General features: G+C 46.9%; 1 protein-coding gene, 2 non-coding genes and 2 pseudogenes across 3 annotated transcripts; 3 read left to right on the top strand and 2 right to left on the bottom strand.

The window, feature by feature from the left end:
* The first annotated feature begins 6 nt into the window (after positions 1-6).
* LOC114934422 (uncharacterized) lies at positions 7-22,017 on the top strand. The gene is made up of 3 exons (XM_085483975.1): positions 7-3,702; positions 11,990-13,093; positions 21,706-22,017. Exons 1-3 carry the CDS (start codon positions 7-9, stop codon positions 22,015-22,017), a joined length of 5,112 nt encoding a protein of 1,703 aa, XP_085340101.1.
* Positions 7,639-7,791, top strand: LOC146722722 (5.8S ribosomal RNA). Its single transcript, XR_014924978.1, has one exon. It is a non-coding gene; the product is annotated as a 5.8S ribosomal RNA (ribosomal RNA).
* LOC146722721 (large subunit ribosomal RNA) lies at positions 8,835-10,483 on the top strand (annotated as a pseudogene).
* On the bottom strand, positions 15,101-16,749 carry LOC146722720 (large subunit ribosomal RNA; annotated as a pseudogene).
* On the bottom strand, positions 17,793-17,945 carry LOC114932894 (5.8S ribosomal RNA). Its single transcript, XR_003819973.1, has one exon. It is a non-coding gene; the product is annotated as a 5.8S ribosomal RNA (ribosomal RNA).
* Positions 22,018-22,027: the final 10 nt, after the last annotated feature.

The raw sequence follows: 22,027 nt of genomic DNA, 5'->3' as shown, positions 1-22,027 counted from the left end.
ACCACGATGCCAACCGTTCTTCTCGCGACCGCGTGGGTTGACATACACACTTCTGAAGGAAGATGTTTTAAGGTCCGCGCTTTATTAGATCAAGGGTCTAATTTTAGCTTTATTTCCGAAGCATTGAGTCAAACGCTTCGCACTAAACGACAGAGGACCGATCTTCAAATAAAAGGTTTCGGGGAGAAATATGCCGGTTCTGCGCGATCGAGAGTTTCGCAAAATTTGACGCCGTGCGAAAAATTGAATCCTGTTTTTCCGGTCACTGCGTATGTATTCCCGCGAATAACTTCGTACGCCACGTCGCGAATTCGGCCTATAGAATCATGGCCTCATTTACAGGGCCTTTCACTAGCATATCCGGATCCATCTAGTCGACATCAGATTCACATGCTGATCGGCGCGGACGTGTACGGTTCGCTCTTATTGCGCGACCTGAGACAGGGCCCCTATGGAGCGCCCACTGCCCAATCGACCTCGTTCGGTTGGATAATCTCTGGACCGACCGGAAGTAAAGAAACTACTTCACAAGAAGTAACTGTTTTGAATTGCGTATCCGCGCTGGATGTGGACTCTCTCCTCCAGAAATTCTGGGAGGACAAAGAGATTCCCACGCCAACTTCCCTCACGGAGGAGGAAGAAAAATGCGAATCTCATTTTGCTCAAACGCACAGTCGTGATCCTGACGGTCGTTATGTCGTGAGATTACTTTTCAAAAATGCTTTGCCGATCGATATCGGGGAATCTCTCTCCATAGCGCGTACATTGTACGGTCGTCTGGAAAATAAATTGAATTCAAAATCCGATCTCTGTTCGCTATACAGAGACTTTCTTACAGAATACGAGGCCCTTGGACATATGACTCGCGTTGGCGAGTCCGAACCCACTGAGAATATACCGATTTATATTCCCCATCATCCAGTAATAAGAGAGGATAGTTGCACCACAAAGCTTCGAGTCGTATTTAACGCGTCGTGTAAAACCCGGAATGGCACGTCACTTAACGACCATTTGCTTATCGGGCCAAAGTTGCAGCAGGATCTCCCTGCCGTCTTATTGCGTTGGCGTGCATGGCGCTTGGTTTATACGGCAGACATCGCCAAGATGTTTCGACAAATACGCGTACATCCGCGGGACGTCGATTACCAAAGAATCCTGTGGCGTCCGACGGATGACGCTCCGCTTACTCATTTTCGCCTTCTTACAGTGACGTATGGTTTAGCATCGGCACCTTATCTTTCGATGCGCGTGCTTCGACAGCTCGCGCTTGATGAAGGTGCAAAGTTTCCTGCCGCGGTACCGATCGTCAATGATTCCATTTACGTGGACGACGCATTGTTCGGAGCAAACGATATCGATTCGTTAATAAATACGCGAACTCAGCTCGCTGAGCTAATGAGGCGCGGAGGTTTTTTACTTCGTAAATGGGCTTCAAACTGTAGCGAGCTTCTTGACGATTTATCCAGCGATCGATCGGACGTTACCGATCACCTTATCCTAAAGGACGAAACGTTGAAAATATTCGGATTATCATGGCTCCCTACGGAAGACTCCTTCCGCCTTACTGTGAAATTTAATTTTCCTACCGCGTTAACTAAGCGTTCAATCCTGTCGTGCATCGCGAGCTTGTATGACCCCCTCGGATGGGCTGCGCCGGTTGTAATAAACGCAAAAATCATTCTGCAAGAGCTATGGCTTTTACATTGCGACTGGGATGCTCCGCTTCCGAACGAATTGAGTCAACGGTGGAATGCTTTCGCTTCCGAGTTCCCGCAATTAGAATCCGTTAGAATTCCTCGGTGGACGGGTCCGAGCCCTGATAATCTCGCGTTAGAAATACATGGATTCGCCGACGCTTCAAATCGCGCGTACGCTGCGGTCGTATACTTGCGCGTTTTCCATTTTCTTTCGGAATACCGTGTTAGCTTGATTGTTGCGAAGTCGAAGGTGGCTCCCGTCAAGACTGTTAGCATTCCGCGGCTCGAGCTCAACGCCGTTGTTTTATTGAGTCGACTCGTTAAGTGGGTAATTAAGTCATTAACTATTATTCATTGTCCGATCCATTGTTGGACGGACTCCACGATCGCGTTGGCATGGTTACGCCAACATCCATCGAAATGGACTACGTACGTAGCAAACAGAGTATCCGAGGTGCAGTGTAATCTACCCTCGGCCAAATGGAATCACGTACCGTCCAAAGACAATCCGGCCGACTGTGCATCCAGAGGGTTGTACGCATCCAAGTTAGTCTCACATCCGTTATGGTGGGCGGGCCCGCCTTGGCTTCAATGGCCTTCAACAGCATGGCCGCCACATAACATTGCTTCTCCGATCTCCACGGAGTTAACTAAGCAAATACACTCGGAAAGTCGAAAGTCCACTGTCCTTCACGTGGAAGGTACACCGGAATGGGATCTCCCTTATAGATACTCTTCCTGGACTAAGCTCATTCGAGTGACAGCCTACGCTTACAGATTTATATCCCGCTCCGCTAAACAAAGGAATTTTGAAGTTAATGTTGCGTTGTCTCTTAACGCGGACGAACTTAAACGCGCGGAAATGTTTTGGCTCTCATATACGCAGAGGAAGTCGTTCGACTCCGAACTCAAAGCATTAAAGAGAGAAGAAAACTTTCCGCGAAAGAGCACACTGAAGCCTCTTAATCCTTTCATAAGAAAAGATTCCTTACTACGTCTCGGCGGGCGGTTACGGAATTCCGCACTATCCTTCGAGGAACAACACCCTATCTTAATTCCTCGGGGTCGAGTAGCCGAGTTATTAATTGATCAAACGCACCGAAGCTCACTTCATGGAGGAACTCAACTTGTGCTTAGAACACTCTGCCAAAAATATTGGATATTAAGTTGTCGTAATGCCGTAAAACATTGCATTAGACAATGTGTCGTGTGTGCTCGTTACGCGAACAAACTATCAAATCAACTTATGGGAGACCTTCCCTCCCCTCGCGTAAATCCATCATCTCCGTTCACGCATACGGGAGTAGATTACGCCGGGCCGTTCCTTGTTACTTCATTAGTCGGTAGAGGACAAAAGACACGTAAAAGTTACATCGCCTTGTTTATTTGTCTTGTGATGAAGGCTATCCACATAGAGCTCGTTGAGGATTATTCCTCTGCGGGATTTATAGCGGCCTTTCGAAGATTCGTTAGTCGACGAGGATTGCCACAAAAACTCTACAGCGACAACAGCACGAACTTTCACGGGGCGGACCGGGAATTAAAAACGGCTTTTGACAAATTGACCAACGACATTTCGCTACGAGCCACTCTTGCAAACGACCGAGTGGAATGGCATTTCATCCCAGCCGCAGCACCGCACTTTAGCGGTCTGTGGGAAGCGGGAATAAAGAGTCTAAAAACGCACTTGAAAAAGGTAGTGGGTCCGCGTACCTTGTCTCAGGTCGAATTTGCAACACTACTTTGCAGAGTCGAGGCATGTCTCAATTCGCGTCCCATTGCTGCGTTAAACGACGACCCGAGCGATTTGTTAGCACTCACGCCGGGTCATTTTCTCATAGGTCGACCAATAACCGCAGTACCGGAAGAATCAGTACTCGCGGTAAACGAGAATCGACTCTCTCGATGGCAGCTCGTCAACGCAATGCACGAGCGAGTCTGGCGTGCTTGGTCTCTTGACTATTTGCATTCGTTGCAGCAACGAAGCAAATGGAAGGATAAGACTGTGAGTTTTTGCGTCGGTGAGCTTGTGCTCGTAAAGAACCCACTGCTCCCTCCGAGTAAGTGGGAACTCGCTCGAGTTACACAGATCCACCCCGGATCCGACGGGCTCGTTCGGGTAGTAACGATACGCACCGCGTGCTCCTCGTTCAAGCGACCAATCACGCTGCTTTGCCGTCTCCTGATTAATTGTGATAATTAATTCCGTATTATACGAAAATTTGTAAGTGGATTAAATCTAGATTTAGGGAAGAGTTTGTATTTGTTTGCAACAGCAGTTCGCTGGTCTTTCGGTTGAAGATAACTGTGTTATCCGAACGGACGACCTTCGTATAGATATCCGTCTCTATTTGCACTCGAAATTTCGAGAAAGTAAATACTTCGCACGTTCTAAGCAAGCTGTGCTCATTGTTCGCAAATTTTATTTGTTGTCACATAGTCACGTCGTCGCGAAGATTATAAGGTTTCGCCCTTTCAAAGGTCATTCAGCGAGTTTAACATCGATTGCTCATTTTGACACATTATAACGACTCAAACCTGTGGAATGATTTCGCATCGGTTCGCATGCGAGGCGGGCGGTATGTTTAAAACTTGGAACAAAGCTGTCGAGAAAAAAAAAATATATATATATATTTAATCAAAACATCACATACCAATGCTCAAGCTCGTATGACAATAAAAACAATGATAAATTATTAAATTAAGGCCATGTGTAACGAGCAATACGATATTATTTTATTATTGAGAAGAAAATTCTTAATTTGAAATAATAATTATACAAACGTTTCGAGCTCTACTTGCTCCTCTTCAGTGCGCAAAAAAATAGTGATAATAAATAACGATAATAAATAAATACATAAAATTCTAATAAAAAATCCGCAATACATAGTCAATATAAGTTATATAGTTGAGTCATAGTTAAAACGCAAAATATATTTACAATGAATTGAGACCATTAAAATAGTTCAACAAAGTAAGAACCCAATTAGAAGCAGAATGATTCGTCCGGTTATTTATAAAATATATTAGAATTATTAATAAAAACTTGGAGTGACACTTATACATTACTCCAAATGAACCACTTATCGTTATTTGACGAAAGTCCCTCGATCTGGCAATGATTATGTTCATCCTCTCCAAATTATTTGATATTTGTTAACTGAATTTAAAGAATTTATTCAATTGTAAAATAAGATTCCACTAATGTGTATGTGAAAAAAGATTAAAAATTATAAATTAAACTAACTACTAAAATATTGAACCTTTATGCTTACAAATTGTTCCGAATAACTTGAGATGACGATGCTTCTAATTGTTGTTGGCCTTATTGTTAGTACTTGACTGTTGTCTAGTCTTTTAAAAAGTCGAATAAATAGGTGTCAGATCTCACAAAATAAACATTTACATAAGTCTAAAAATTCGATATTTCTTCTAGAATGTCGAAATACGCGTTGTTAAGCAATTCGGTGTCTGTGTTATTATTTATACCATGCCTTTGTTCCTTGATGTGTATCATTTCCGAGATAAGTCTTTTATAATAATTAGATTCAATATCAAGTATTTTAACGTTGTCCCAATCAAAAGCATGTTTTTTATCTATAATATGTTCAGAGACCACAGAATGCTTGGAGGAATCAAATTTAATATTATTCATATGCTCTTTTAGTCTAGTGCGTAATTTTCTTTTGGTTTGCCCAACATACGAAGCTTCACAATCCTTACAATTAATTTTGTAGACCACATTATTATTATTGTTATGCACGTTTTTGTCCTTGTGGACTTTAATTAATTTGTTAAGATTATTTAGACAACGGTATCCTACTCTGAAATCTGATTTTTTTATTGTCGATGCTATTGTCTCAGAAATGTTATTAATGTATGGAATGACGAAAAATTTTTTCTTTCTATTATCTTCTGCAATTTCTTTTTTTCTATTGTTGTTAAACTGACCATTGTTTAAAACTCTTATTCTCTTATTTATTTCTTTAAAGATTAAATGAATAGGGTAACCGTTGTCCAATAATATTTTAATACACAGTTCTAAATTTTTCTTATGATATATGGGATGAGATAATAACAATGCCCTATTAATAAGATTATAAAACACTTTCTATTGCAAGATCTATCGGAATGTTAGTGAATAGTGAAACCACGTCTAATGATATTAGAATCATTCTGCTTCTAATTGGGTTCTTACTTTGTTGAACTATTTTAATGGTCTCAATTCATTGTAAATATATTTTGCGTTTTAACTATGACTCAACTATATAACTTATATTGACTATGTATTGCGGATTTTTTATTAGAATTTTATGTATTTATTTATTATCGTTATTTATTATCACTATTTTTTTGCGCACTGAAGAGGAGCAAGTAGAGCTCGAAACGTTTGTATAATTATTATTTCAAATTAAGAATTTTCTTCTCAATAATAAAATAATATCGTATTGCTCGTTACACATGGCCTTAATTTAATAATTTATCATTGTGTATATATATATTGTTCTGGTTCCGAGTCGAAGCCAGGGACTCAAGGCTCGACCAACGATCGACTTTGTTTGGCACCTCGAGCGGACATCGACAGGTCAACCGGCCAGCGAATCACGATTAGCCGCGCGCGTGTCACGCGCCGAGTTCATGCAAAGCTCGTGATTCCGAATCGGTTGTCTTCCCCGAGGTTAAAAAAAGAGTTCAGTTAGCCCAAAGACACAGTCAAGAGCACCCAACGATAAAGCGGTATGCTTGTAACGGATCCGCGATATCCTGTCTTTCTTTGTTCTTGAAGAACGACAATCGAACCTCAATCACGTATTCAATAGTCTATCAAAAGGGTCCGAAGCGTCGGAACCAGATACAGTGTACAAATCTGATATGATACAATAAAATTACTGTTATTAAAATTAAATAAAAGGAAAAACAATCACAATAAAATATAAAATATATTTCATTAATTTTACTTTACGGTTTAGTAAAATTAATAAAACATGTTTCATATTTTATTGTGATAGATATTATTATTTTGAATGTGATAAATATTAATTAGAGGAATTCTAATAAAATTTTTTCCATACAATATTATCCTACGATTACCACAATTTTCAGGGCAAATTCTAAAAGAAAATTCTCTCAGATTGTGATGATGTGTTGTAATTTGTAATCAGTTATTTATTACAATAATTTTTAATCAAGTGCGTGAGTCAATGTGTCAATAGAATTTATTACAAAAAAATGATTTCATTATGCAGTGTGTCACAGTGTGTCAATATCGGATTGTATCCAGTCAGGCAACAATTATTCGTCAAAGGACATCAAACATCTCTACAAGGTAAGAATCAGTGAGAGAGAGAGAGAGAGAGAGAGTGTGTGTGTGTATACGCGTACACACACACACACACACAAAACGCCGCGTGTAACAAACAGCTGATCGCTTCGAGCGCCCACGTAATCGCCCGCGTCGGATAATGTGGTGCGCCGCTCCTGATTACCGCCCGTACTCGTGCTGTAATTCGCTAACTATTTCTTTTTATATTTCAAAAACTAAGCTTCGGATAAAATTTTGGCAAAGGAAAAATCGTCTTTAAATTGAGTCAGGAATACGACATTTTAAAGACAAACGGTTGTTTTGAATCACCCTGTATAATACAGGAAGGATCGATGATATTTCGACTCTCTGTCAACTGTGTCGGTCCGACGGTTTCTTCAAAAAGCTTCCGCCCCGGCTCTCCCGTTGCGGTAGAGACGCTCCGATCGAGAAACACACAACTCTACCTTTGTGCCGTAGCCTTCCCTGGCGGGAGGCAGCGGTCCGCGCGCGTCCTCGGACAGGCTGATCGAAGAGCCACCACGATTATTCTCTCTCTCTCTCTCTCGTCCGAAAGAAGAAACCACGATGGTTGAACGAGAAGCGCGTTTCTTCGCGAACGCAAAAATTTCGAACGATTACCCTGAACGGTGAATCACTTGGCTCGTAGGTCAATGAAGAACGCAGCTAATTGCGTCAACTTGTGAACTGCAGGACACATGAACATCGACATTTCGAACGCACATTGCGGTCCACGGATACAATTCCCGGACCACGCCTGGCTGAGGGTTGTTTTAGTACCCCTAAACTGCTTGCGCCCGAAAAGCGCGCACGGCCACGACGCGGGCGACCAGAGAATGGCGCGCGCGTTGCCTGTGCCCTGTGCAACGCTTACAATGGGCGTACGAGCGATCGTTGGACGTTCGCCCGAGGTGTCTGTGCCGCGCCGACCGGCCGCGGCGCAAATCCTGGCGTCGTCTGAAATGACACACCGAAATAATAATGAGAAAGAGAAGCGCACAAGCGTGTAAAACGTTGGCAAACGCGCGCCCAGAGAATGCTGCGCAAATTAAGAGGGGGAGCGTGTTTGTGTATCCAAGTCGTGTGTGTACGCGAGAGCCGAGGAGAAATGGGATGAGAGTAAGAGCGCGCGCGAAGGGAGCAACAAACGGCCAAAAAAAGGGTCAGGGCGGTGAATGGCACCGCTTTCCCTAGAGCGGCGCGTGCGTCGTTGTCTCCCGAAAGTAGGTAGCGCATGTCTCACCGTCTCTCCTCTCCGTACATCACACAGACTGACCGACTGCTCTCGCACTCTGTGCCGCGTCTCTCGGTGCGATAGCGCTCGCGCGTCTTATGCCGAGGCGCCCTTGCCCGCACACATAACGGTATTAAGAAGAAATATACGGCGCGTCGTCGTCCGGCGGAGAGAGCATTCGTAATCCTTTACCTCTTTACGGAGAAGGGTTTTGAATCGCGAGCCGACCGCGTGTCCGAGTCCACGAAATTTTCGTAAAGCAAAAAAAAAGGACCGGCGCGCCGCGTCGTGTACTCGTCGAATCGATTCCGCCCGAATTTCGTATATAAAAGAGAAAGGAGAGCCGAGAATTTCGAACCCCGCGATATATCGTCTCCATTACCACCAACGAGTGTGTGTGCGGTTAGCGCCCCGGCGATTTGCCTTCTCGCGTATTTCGTGTGCTGCCGCTGCTGCTCTCTCGTCGACGCTCTCTCTCTCCCTCTTATATATTATAGAGGAGAGACGACGATGAGCGACGCGGAGGAGGCAAACGGCTACGAAAACTCACTATGCGACGACCTCAGAGCAGGCGAGATTACCCGCTGAATTTAAGCATATTATTAAGCGGAGGAAAAGAAACTAACCAGGATTTCCTTAGTAGCGGCGAGCGAACAGGAAAGAACCCAGCACCGAATCCCGCGTTTCCGCCGCAGGGAAATGTGGTGTTTGAAAGGATCCGCTTATCCCGAGGTGCCGCGTCGCGTCCAAGTCCATCTTGAATGGGGCCACTTACCCGTAGAGGGTGCCAGGCCCGTAGCGACCGGTGCGCGCCTCGGGAGAATCTCTCCTTAGAATCTGGTTGCTTGAGAGTGCAGCTCTAAGTGGGTGGTAAACTCCATCTAAGGCTAAATACGACCACGAGACCGATAGCGAACAAGTACCGTGAGGGAAAGTTGAAAAGAACTTTGAAAAGAGAGTTCAAGAGTACGTGAAACCGTTCAGCGGTAAACCTAAGAAACCCAAAAGATCGAACGGGGAGATTCATCGTCAGCGGCGCTGGCTTCGCGTCGGTCGGCGATGTCCCGCGGAGTCCGTGCAAATCGATCGTCGGAACTGGGTATAGGGGCGAAAGACTAATTAAACCATCTAGTAGCTGGTTCCCTCCGAAGTTTCCCTTAGGATAGCTGGCACTCGGCCGTTCCGCACGGAACGCGCGCGAGTCTCATCTGGTAAAGCGAATGATTAGAGGCCTTGGGGCCAAAACGACCTCAACATATTCTCAAACTTTAAATGGGTGAGATCTCTGGCTTTCTTGAATTATGAAGCCACGAGCATCTTCGAATCAGAGTGCCAAGTGGGCCATTTTTGGTAAGCAGAACTGGCGCTGTGGGATGAACTAAACGCAGAGTTAAGGCGCCCAACTCGACGCTCATGGGACACCATGAAAGGCGTTGGTTGCTTAAGACAGCAGGACGGTGGCCATGGAAATCGGAATCCGCTAAGGAGTGTGTAAAACTCACCTGCCGAAGCAACTAGCCTTGAAAATGGATGGCGCTGAAGCGTCGAGCCTATACTCTGCCGTCAGTGGCAAGTGGGGCGGCAACCGGGAGCGGGCGTTAGTCTTCTCTCGCGTCGTCACGAAGCCCTGACGAGTAGGAGGGTCGCGACGGTGAGCGCAGATAAGTCTGGGCGCGAGCTTGCCTGGAGCCGCCGTCGGTGCAGATCTTGGTGGTAGTAGCAAATACTCCAGCGAGGCCCTGGAGGACTGACGTGGAGAAGGGTTTCGTGTGAACAGCCGTTGCACACGAGTCAGTCGATCTTAAGCCTAGGAGAAATCCTATGTCAATGACGGCGTACAATATACTCCAGTGTCGAGAAATAATAATAAATATTATACGAAAGACACACGCCCGTCGGGCAAAAGGGAATCCGGTTCCTATTCCGGAACCCGGCAGCGGAACCGCATACAATTCGGGCCCTTGTAAGAGTGTTCGTCGGGGTAACCCAAAATGACCTGGAGACGCCGTCGGGAGATCCGGGAAGAGTTTTCTTTTCTGTATAAGCATTCGAGTTTCCTGGAAACCTCTAGCAGGGAGATAGGGTTTGGAACGCGAAGAACACCGCAGTTGCGGCGGTGTCCGGATCTTCCCCTCGGACCTTGAAAATCCAGGAGAGGGCCACGTGGAGGTGTCGCGCCGGTTCGTACCCATATCCGCAGCAGGTCTCCAAGGTAAAGAGCCTCTAGTCGATAGAATAATGTAGGTAAGGGAAGTCGGCAAATTGGATCCGTAACTTCGGAATAAGGATTGGCTCTGAGAAGCGGGGCTGACGTGCCGGGCCTGGGCGAGGTGAACGGTCGGCGTTTTAGCGCCGGTCCCGGGATCCGAGCTCGGTCCCGTGCCTTGGCCTCCCGCGGATCTTCCTTGCTGCGAGGCTTCCGTGGCGGCGCAAGCCGTCGTGGTCGTCCTCTTCGGCCGCCATTCAACGCTCAGCTCAGAACTGGCACGGACTAGGGGAATCCGACTGTCTAATTAAAACAAAGCATTGCGATGGCCCTCGCGGGTGTTGACGCAATGTGATTTCTGCCCAGTGCTCTGAATGTTAACGTGAAGAAATTCAAGCAAGCGCGAGTAAACGGCGGGAGTAACTATGACTCTCTTAAGGGAGCCGCCGATTTTGGTGGTTTCCATGCGCCAATCCCACCTCCTCGCGGTGAGAGTCGGGCAACGTCGGAACCAACCTCCCGGCAACCAACGGGGCTCTGGCTTGGCGGAGCGGCAACGCTCCGTCCGGGTCCGTGGGGTTGCCAGCCCTTCGGGCACAGTATAAGAAAGAACAGTAGGCTCACTCAATGGCGGCTCCTTTGATCTAATGACTAAAAGATCGCCATATTGCTGGCTGTGCGCGGGTTCTAATTTGAAAGACAATCAATACAATCCAAAGAAGATATATGATCTAATATAGATCTAATAATACTTTTTTTTTTTTTTTTTTTTTTTAAGTCAGGAAATTTGCCTAAACCAAACTTCGCCGTCCTGACCCCTGAGGAAGGGCCAGGAGGCTTCGTGGTGGATTCCCGCCCGTAGTATCCCGAGGGACTATCGGGCGGGGGACCGACCTAAAACCTGACTGAAGCCCCTGGTCATATGGGTATTGTCCACCGCGGAACCGCGTAAGCATTACTTCACGGTGGACACCCGACCGGCGTCCTTTAGGAAGGACACATCCCCCGAGAGGATACTACAGGTATCCCCCCGGAGAGGACATCCCTTGCCCCGAAAGGGCATCGAGGGGAGCCGGGCTACTAGCTCCCCCCGGACTTCCCAGGGTCGACGTGCAATGAGAGCGGGGCCCCCACCCCTCTCTCTGCCAACCCGGTAAGTGAGGTGACCGCAGTCACCCACCCACACACAAAACGTCACAGGACGATTACAGTACATAACGTGCACGAAACATGTACACAAACCACAATAATACATAGTAAGGGCCACAGGCCCAGCCCTCAAGAGGGCCCACAACAAGGCGCTATGGCCAACTACAATAAATAAAGGTGGGAGGGTTATTACACCTACCTATGACAAAAGATAATAACTATAAACAACATAAACTTGGCGTAGGGTGAAGAGGCCGCGGAGTCACCTCTCGGCAACCTCCCCGGCACTCTATCACCCATCGCCGCAACCTACAACATAAACTTGGCGGGGCAGGGAGACCACGGAGTCACTCAATTTCACTCAAAACTCAATTTCGGAGGCCGATCCTCGTATGGATGCTCTGAGGAGTGAAAACCAGGGCCTGAGGACTCGTATCTCAAACCTGGAACGGGAGGTGGAACGTCTAACGGAGGAGCTAGCGTTTGTTCGCTCGGCGATTCCGGACATAGAGGCGTTTTATTTTTCGGATAGAGGCGCCAAAGATAAAGGCGCAAGGAAGAAAAGACCTCGTCCGCCTTCTGCGGAGAGGTCTCCACCGGGACTGGCGGTAGGATCTGTGGCTTCGGTTGCAGATGATCATCCATTGACGGAGGCTGGTGTGTCGTCCCTTCTGGATCGTCGCTTTGGTGACTTGAGGGGCGACATATCGTTATCTGTGGTGGCCGCCATTAGGTCGGAGCTCGGGGGGCGGGATGGGCCCACTCCAATTTATGGAGTGGATCCCATACGCGTGCCCCCCTTGAGCGTCGGTAGTGGCGCGGTTGCGCCGAGGATTGGCTCTGTGCCTGGGGGCTCTACCGCCTCCGCTCTTGCGGAGGTTTCGGTGGATGCCCCTGGTCCTGGAGCCTCCACTGGGAAGAAGAAGAGGAGACGTCGTGGACGGGGGCTCAGACGACTCCACCAGACGAATGGGCGTGCGGAGGTGGGTGCCTCGAGGGGGGGGCCCACCCGTGAGAAGAGGAGAGATGCGGCTCTTCGCCCTCCCTCCGCGTCAGTGGTTTCGCTGACGATTCGGGGGGGGGCGGACGCGAGGTCTTATGCCTCCGTCCTCTCGGAGGCCAAGTCGAGGGTCGATGTGCAGAGGCTAGAGATCGGCTCGATGAGGATGAGGAGAGGGACAACCGGCAGTATATTACTGTCGGTCCCCGGTAAAGACTCGGCGGCGAAGGCGGATGCATTGGCGTCCAAATTGAGGGACGCCTTCCCGGCTGAGCAGGGCGTTAAGGTTGGTCGCCCCACTCGGTTGGAGGAAATCCGACTGAGGGGCCCAATGTTCTCTGTCAAAAGACAGAGAATATTGGAAGAGGTTGCCTTAGTCGGGGGCTGTCGAGTGGAGGATCTTAGAGCTGGGGAAATCAAGCTGTTTCCCAACTCGTGCAATGGCACTATCTGGATCCGCTGCCCCATCGGTGTGGCGCGAAAGGTACTATCCGCGAAGAGGTTGTCGGTTGAGGGGGGGTGGGCGACTCTGGAGGTTATCCGTCTAGCTCGCCGCCCCCTCCAATGCTACCGCTGTCAGGAGTTTGGCCATTCGGCCAATGTTTGTGGTGCCGACACAGACCGGAGCGGTCTGTGCTATAGATGCGGTGGATCGGGGCATAAGGCGGCCGACTGTGTGGCGCCGCCCCGATGTCATTCGTGTGCGTCCAGGGGGAAACCCTCTGGACATCGCTGTGGGTCGACGGCTTGCGCTCGCGTGCGCGTGCCTCCTAAGAGGTGTCGGGAGAGCGCGCCTGCTGCCGAGCGCGTTCAGGCTCCGGGGCGCCCCGATGGGGGGCCTGCGAGCCCGGAGTGGACGAGGGTAGACTGTAGCCGGGGGCGGGGGAAGTCGCGGAGAGGCAGCTCCCCCGTGCCGGGCTGCAGTTCCGCCCCCGATGATAGTGTCGGTTTTGTTTTTTGTTGTCGTAGTGTGTAGCGGTGGGTGCGGGGAGTTCTGGGGAGGTTGCCGAAAGGTGACTCCGTGGTCTCCCTGCCCCGCCAAGTTTATGTTGTAGGTTGCGGCGATGGGTGATGGAGTGCCGGGGAGGTTGCCGAGAGGTGACTCCGCGGCCTCTTCACCCTACGCCAAGTTTATGTTGTTTATAGTTATTATTTTTTGTCATAGGTAGGTGTAATAACCCTCCCACCTTTATTTATTGTAGTTGGCCATAGCGCCTTGTTGTGGGCCCTCTTGGGGGCTGGGCCTGTGGCCCTTACTATGTATTATTGTGGTTTGTGTACATGTTTCGTGCACGTTATGTACTGTAATCGTCCTGTGACGTTTTGTGTGTGGGTGGGTGACTGCGGTCACCTCACTTACCGGGTTGGCAGAGAGAGGGGTGGGGGCCCCGCTCTCATTGCACGTCGACCCTGGGAAGTCCGGGGGGAGCTAGTAGCCCGGCTCCCCTCGATGCCCTTTCGGGGCAAGGGATGTCCTCTCCGGGGGGATACCTGTAGTATCCTCTCGGGGGATGTGTCCTTCCTAAAGGACGCCGGTAGGGTGTCCACCGTGAAGTAATGCTTACGCGGTTCCGCGGTGGACAATACCCATATGACCAGGGGCTTCAGTCAGGTTTTAGGTCGGTCCCCCGCCCGATAGTCCCTCGGGATACTACGGGCGGGAATCCACCACGAAGCCTCCTGGCCCTCCCTCAGGGGTCAGGACGGCGAAGTTTGGTTTAGGCAAATTTCCTGACTTAAAAAAAAAAAAAAAAAAAAAAAAGTATTATTAGATCTATATTAGATCATATATCTTCTTTGGATTGTATTGATTGTCTTTCAAATTAGAACCCGCGCACAGCCAGCAATATGGCGATCTTTTAGTCATTAGATCAAAGGAGCCGCCATTGAGTGAGCCTACTGTTCTTTCTTATACTGTGCCCGAAGGGCTGGCAACCCCACGGACCCGGACGGAGCGTTGCCGCTCCGCCAAGCCAGAGCCCCGTTGGTTGCCGGGAGGTTGGTTCCGACGTTGCCCGACTCTCACCGCGAGGAGGTGGGATTGGCGCATGGAAACCACCAAAATCGGCGGCTCCCTTAAGAGAGTCATAGTTACTCCCGCCGTTTACTCGCGCTTGCTTGAATTTCTTCACGTTAACATTCAGAGCACTGGGCAGAAATCACATTGCGTCAACACCCGCGAGGGCCATCGCAATGCTTTGTTTTAATTAGACAGTCGGATTCCCCTAGTCCGTGCCAGTTCTGAGCTGAGCGTTGAATGGCGGCCGAAGAGGACGACCACGACGGCTTGCGCCGCCACGGAAGCCTCGCAGCAAGGAAGATCCGCGGGAGGCCAAGGCACGGGACCGAGCTCGGATCCCGGGACCGGCGCTAAAACGCCGACCGTTCACCTCGCCCAGGCCCGGCACGTCAGCCCCGCTTCTCAGAGCCAATCCTTATTCCGAAGTTACGGATCCAATTTGCCGACTTCCCTTACCTACATTATTCTATCGACTAGAGGCTCTTTACCTTGGAGACCTGCTGCGGATATGGGTACGAACCGGCGCGACACCTCCACGTGGCCCTCTCCTGGATTTTCAAGGTCCGAGGGGAAGATCCGGACACCGCCGCAACTGCGGTGTTCTTCGCGTTCCAAACCCTATCTCCCTGCTAGAGGTTTCCAGGAAACTCGAATGCTTATACAGAAAAGAAAACTCTTCCCGGATCTCCCGACGGCGTCTCCAGGTCATTTTGGGTTACCCCGACGAACACTCTTACAAGGGCCCGAATTGTATGCGGTTCCGCTGCCGGGTTCCGGAATAGGAACCGGATTCCCTTTTGCCCGACGGGCGTGTGTCTTTCGTATAATATTTATTATTATTTCTCGACACTGGAGTATATTGTACGCCGTCATTGACATAGGATTTCTCCTAGGCTTAAGATCGACTGACTCGTGTGCAACGGCTGTTCACACGAAACCCTTCTCCACGTCAGTCCTCCAGGGCCTCGCTGGAGTATTTGCTACTACCACCAAGATCTGCACCGACGGCGGCTCCAGGCAAGCTCGCGCCCAGACTTTTCTGCGCTCACCGTCGCGACCCTCCTACTTGTCAGGGCTTCGTGACGACGCGAGAGAAGACTAACGCCCGCTCCCGGTTGCCGCCCCACTTGCCACTGACGGCAGAGTATAGGCTCGACGCTTCAGCGCCATCCATTTTCAAGGCTAGTTGCTTCGGCAGGTGAGTTTTACACACTCCTTAGCGGATTCCGATTTCCATGGCCACCGTCCTGCTGTCTTAAGCAACCAACGCCTTTCATGGTGTCCCATGAGCGTCGAGTTGGGCGCCTTAACTCTGCGTTTGGTTCATCCCACAGCGCCAGTTTTGCTTACCAAAAATGGCCCACTTGGCACTCTGATTCGAAGATGCTCGTGGCTTCATAATTCAAGAAAGCCAGAGATCTCACCCATTTAAAGTTTGAGAATAGGTTGAGGTCGTTTTGGCCCCAAGGCCTCTAATCATTCGCTTTACCAGATGAGACTCGCGCGCGTTCCGTGCGGAACGGCCGAGTGCCAGCTATCCTAAGGGAAACTTCGGAGAGAACCAGCTACTAGATGGTTCAATTAGTCTTTCGCCCCTATACCCAGTTCCGACGATCGATTTGCACGGACTCCGCGGGACATCGCCGACCGACGCGAAGCCAGCGCCGCTGACGATGAATCTCCCCGTTCGATCTTTTGGGTTTCTTAGGTTTACCGCTGAACGGTTTCACGTACTCTTGAACTCTCTTTTCAAAGTTCTTTTCAACTTTCCCTCACGGTACTTGTTCGCTATCGGTCTCGTGGTCGTATTTAGCCTTAGATGGAGTTTACCACCCACTTAGAGCTGCACTCTCAAGCAACCAGATTCTAAGGAGAGATTCTCCCGAGGCGCGCACCGGTCGCTACGGGCCTGGCACCCTCTACGGGTAAGTGGCCCCATTCAAGATGGACTTGGACGCGACGCGGCACCTCAGGATAAGCGGATCCTTTCAAACACCACATTTCCCTGCGGCGGAAACGCGGGATTCGGTGCTGGGTTCTTTCCTGTTCGCTCGCCGCTACTAAGGAAATCCTGGTCAGTTTCTTTTCCTCCGCTTAATAATATGCTTAAATTCAGCGGGTAATCTCGCCTGCTCTGAGGTCGTCGCATAGTGAGTTTTCGTAGCCGTTTGCCTCCTCCGCGTCGCTCATCGTCGTCTCTCCTCTATAATATATAAGAGGGAGAGAGAGAGCGTCGACGAGAGAGCAGCAGCGGCAGCACACGAAATACGCGAGAAGGCAAATCGCCGGGGCGCTAACCGCACACACACTCGTTGGTGGTAATGGAGACGATATATCGCGGGGTTCGAAATTCTCGGCTCTCCTTTCTCTTTTATATACGAAATTCGGGCGGAATCGATTCGACGAGTACACGACGCGGCGCGCCGGTCCTTTTTTTTTGCTTTACGAAAATTTCGTGGACTCGGACACGCGGTCGGCTCGCGATTCAAAACCCTTCTCCGTAAAGAGGTAAAGGATTACGAATGCTCTCTCCGCCGGACGACGACGCGCCGTATATTTCTCCGTAATACCGTTATGTGTGCGGGCAAGGGCGCCTCGGCATAAGACGCGCGAGCGCTATCGCACCGAGAGACGCGGCACAGAGTGCGAGAGCAGTCGGTCAGTCTGTGTGATGTACGGAGAGGAGAGACGGTGAGACATGCGCTACCTACTTTCGGGAGACAACGACGCACGCGCCGCTCTAGGGAAAGCGGTGCCATTCACCGCCCTGACCCTTTTTTTGGCCGTTTGTTGCTCCCTTCGCGCGCGCTCTTACTCTCATCCCATTTCTCCTCGGCTCTCGCGTACACACACGACTTGGATACACAAACACGCTCCCCCTCTTAATTTGCGCAGCATTCTCTGGGCGCGCGTTTGCCAACGTTTTACACGCTTGTGCGCTTCTCTTTCTCATTATTATTTCGGTGTGTCATTTCAGACGACGCCAGGATTTGCGCCGCGGCCGGTCGGCGCGGCACAGACACCTCGGGCGAACGTCCAACGATCGCTCGTACGCCCATTGTAAGCGTTGCACAGGGCACAGGCAACGCGCGCGCCATTCTCTGGTCGCCCGCGTCGTGGCCGTGCGCGCTTTTCGGGCGCAAGCAGTTTAGGGGTACTAAAACAACCCTCAGCCAGGCGTGGTCCGGGAATTGTATCCGTGGACCGCAATGTGCGTTCGAAATGTCGATGTTCATGTGTCCTGCAGTTCACAAGTTGACGCAATTAGCTGCGTTCTTCATTGACCTACGAGCCAAGTGATTCACCGTTCAGGGTAATCGTTCGAAATTTTTGCGTTCGCGAAGAAACGCGCTTCTCGTTCAACCATCGTGGTTTCTTCTTTCGGACGAGAGAGAGAGAGAGAATAATCGTGGTGGCTCTTCGATCAGCCTGTCCGAGGACGCGCGCGGACCGCTGCCTCCCGCCAGGGAAGGCTACGGCACAAAGGTAGAGTTGTGTGTTTCTCGATCGGAGCGTCTCTACCGCAACGGGAGAGCCGGGGCGGAAGCTTTTTGAAGAAACCGTCGGACCGACACAGTTGACAGAGAGTCGAAATATCATCGATCCTTCCTGTATTATACAGGGTGATTCAAAACAACCGTTTGTCTTTAAAATGTCGTATTCCTGACTCAATTTAAAGACGATTTTTTCTTTGCCAAAATTTTATCCGAAGCTTAGTTTTTGAAATATAAAAAGAAATAGTTAGCGAATTACAGCACGAGTACGGGCGGTAATCAGGAGCGGCGCACCACATTATCCGACGCGGGCGATTACGTGGGCGCTCGAAGCGATCAGCTGTTTGTTACACGCGGCGTTTTGTGTGTGTGTGTGTGTGTACGCGTATACACACACACACACTCTCTCTCTCTCTCTCTCTCTCACTGATTCTTACCTTGTAGAGATGTTTGATGTCCTTTGACGAATAATTGTTGCCTGACTGGATACAATCCAATATTGACACACTGTGACACACTGCATAATGAAATCATTTTTTTGTAATAAATTCTATTAACACTTTGACTCACGCACTTGATTAAAAATTATTGTAATAAATAACTGATTACAAATTACAACACATCATCACAATCTGAGAGAATTTTCTTTTAGAATTTGCCCTGAAAATTGTGGTAATCGTAGGATAATATTGTATGGAAAAAATTTTATTAGAATTCCTCTAATTAATATTTATCACATTCAAAATAATAATATCTATCACAATAAAATATGAAACATGTTTTATTAATTTTACTAAACCGTAAAGTAAAATTAATGAAATATATTTTATATTTTATTGTGATTGTTTTTCCTTTTATTTAATTTTAATAACAGTAATTTTATTGTATCATATCAGATTTGTACACTGTATCTGGTTCCGACGCTTCGGACCCTTTTGATAGACTATTGAATACGTGATTGAGGTTCGATTGTCGTTCTTCAAGAACAAAGAAAGACAGGATATCGCGGATCCGTTACAAGCATACCGCTTTATCGTTGGGTGCTCTTGACTGTGTCTTTGGGCTAACTGAACTCTTTTTTTAACCTCGGGGAAGACAACCGATTCGGAATCACGAGCTTTGCATGAACTCGGCGCGTGACACGCGCGCGGCTAATCGTGAATTCGCTGGCCGGTTGACCTGTCGATGTCCGCTCGAGGTGCCAAACAAAGTCGATCGTTGGTCGAGCCTTGAGTCCCTGGCTTCGACTCGGAACCAGAACAATATATATATAAACAATGATAAATTATTAAATTAAGGCCATGTGTAACGAGCAATACGATATTATTTTATTATTGAGAAGAAAATTCTTAATTTGAAATAATAATTATACAAACGTTTCGAGCTCTACTTGCTCCTCTTCAGTGCGCAAAAAAATAGTGATAATAAATAACGATAATAAATAAATACATAAAATTCTAATAAAAAATCCGCAATACATAGTCAATATAAGTTATATAGTTGAGTCATAGTTAAAACGCAAAATATATTTACAATGAATTGAGACCATTAAAATAGTTCAACAAAGTAAGAACCCAATTAGAAGCCGAATGATTCTAATATCATTTGACTTTGTTTCACTATTCACTAACATTCCGATAGATCTTGCAATAGAAAGTGTTTTATAATCTTATTAATAGGGCATTGTTATTATCTCATCCCATATATCATAAGAAAAATTTAGAACTGTGTATTAAAATATTATTGGACAACGGTTACCCTATTCATTTAATCTTTAAAGAAATAAATAAGAGAATAAGAGTTTTAAACAATGGTCAGTTTAACAACAATAGAAAAAAAGAAATTGCAGAAGATAATAGAAAGAAAAAATTTTTCGTCATTCCATACATTAATAACATTTCTGAGACAATAGCATCGACAATAAAAAAATCAGATTTCAGAGTAGGATACCGTTGTCTAAATAATCTTAACAAATTAATTAAAGTCCACAAGGACAAAAACGTGCATAACAATAATAATAATGTGGTCTACAAAATTAATTGTAAGGATTGTGAAGCTTCGTATGTTGGGCAAACCAAAAGAAAATTACGCACTAGACTAAAAGAGCATATGAATAATATTAAATTTGATTCCTCCAAGCATTCTGTGGTCTCTGAACATATTATAGATAAAAAACATGCTTTTGATTGGGACAACGTTAAAATACTTGATATTGAATCTAATTATTATAAAAGACTTATCTCGGAAATGATACACATCAAGGAACAAAGGCATGGTATAAATAATAACACAGACACCGAATTGCTTAACAACGCGTATTTCGACATTCTAGAAGAAATATCGAATTTTTAGACTTATGTAAATGTTTATTTTGTGAGATCTGACACCTATTTATTCGACTTTTTAAAAGACTAGACAACAGTCAAGTACTAACAATAAGGCCAACAACAATTAGAAGCATCGTCATCTCAAGTTATTCGGAACAATTTGTAAGCATAAAGGTTCAATATTTTAGTAGTTAGTTTAATTTATAATTTTTAATCTTTTTTCACATACACATTAGTGGAATCTTATTTTACAATTGAATAAATTCTTTAAATTCAGTTAACAAATATCAAATAATTTGGAGAGGATGAACATAATCATTGCCAGATCGAGGGACTTTCGTCAAATAACGATAAGTGGTTCATTTGGAGTAATGTATAAGTGTCACTCCAAGTTTTTATTAATAATTCTAATATATTTTATAAATAACCGGACGAATCATTCTGCTTCTAATTGGGTTCTTACTTTGTTGAACTATTTTAATGGTCTCAATTCATTGTAAATATATTTTGCGTTTTAACTATGACTCAACTATATAACTTATATTGACTATGTATTGCGGATTTTTTATTAGAATTTTATGTATTTATTTATTATCGTTATTTATTATCACTATTTTTTTGCGCACTGAAGAGGAGCAAGTAGAGCTCGAAACGTTTGTATAATTATTATTTCAAATTAAGAATTTTCTTCTCAATAATAAAATAATATCGTATTGCTCGTTACACATGGCCTTAATTTAATAATTTATCATTGTTTTTATTGTCATACGAGCTTGAGCATTGGTATGTGATGTTTTGATTAAATATATATATATATTTTTTTTTTCTCGACAGCTTTGTTCCAAGTTTTAAACATACCGCCCGCCTCGCATGCGAACCGATGCGAAATCATTCCACAGGTTTGAGTCGTTATAATGTGTCAAAATGAGCAATCGATGTTAAACTCGCTGAATGACCTTTGAAAGGGCGAAACCTTATAATCTTCGCGACGACGTGACTATGTGACAACAAATAAAATTTGCGAACAATGAGCACAGCTTGCTTAGAACGTGCGAAGTATTTACTTTCTCGAAATTTCGAGTGCAAATAGAGACGGATATCTATACGAAGGTCGTCCGTTCGGATAACACAGTTATCTTCAACCGAAAGACCAGCGAACTGCTGTTGCAAACAAATACAAACTCTTCCCTAAATCTAGATTTAATCCACTTACAAATTTTCGTATAATACGGAATTAATTATCACAATTAATCAGGAGACGGCAAAGCAGCGTGATTGGTCGCTTGAACGAGGAGCACGCGGTGCGTATCGTTACTACCCGAACGAGCCCGTCGGATCCGGGGTGGATCTGTGTAACTCGAGCGAGTTCCCACTTACTCGGAGGGAGCAGTGGGTTCTTTACGAGCACAAGCTCACCGACGCAAAAACTCACAGTCTTATCCTTCCATTTGCTTCGTTGCTGCAACGAATGCAAATAGTCAAGAGACCAAGCACGCCAGACTCGCTCGTGCATTGCGTTGACGAGCTGCCATCGAGAGAGTCGATTCTCGTTTACCGCGAGTACTGATTCTTCCGGT

Source organism: Nylanderia fulva, unplaced genomic scaffold (assembly GCF_048542155.1).
Source record: "Nylanderia fulva isolate GAGA-0341 unplaced genomic scaffold, ASM4854215v1 Scaffold282, whole genome shotgun sequence".
NCBI lineage: Eukaryota > Metazoa > Arthropoda > Insecta > Hymenoptera > Formicidae > Nylanderia > Nylanderia fulva.
This window is presented reverse-complemented; position numbering and strand designations above follow the sequence as displayed.

Coding starts and splice junctions, on each gene's coding strand:
- LOC114934422 (XM_085483975.1), top strand. CDS start 7: ATGCCAACCGTTCTTCTCGCGACCGCGTGGGTTGACATACACACTTCT. Junction 3,703..11,989: donor GCAAATGGAAGGATAAGACT/GTGAGTTTTTGC, acceptor TCAATTTCGGAG/GCCGATCCTCGTATGGATGC. Junction 13,094..21,705: donor CCATCGGTGTGGCGCGAAAG/GTACTATCCGCG, acceptor ACAATTAATCAG/GAGACGGCAAAGCAGCGTGA.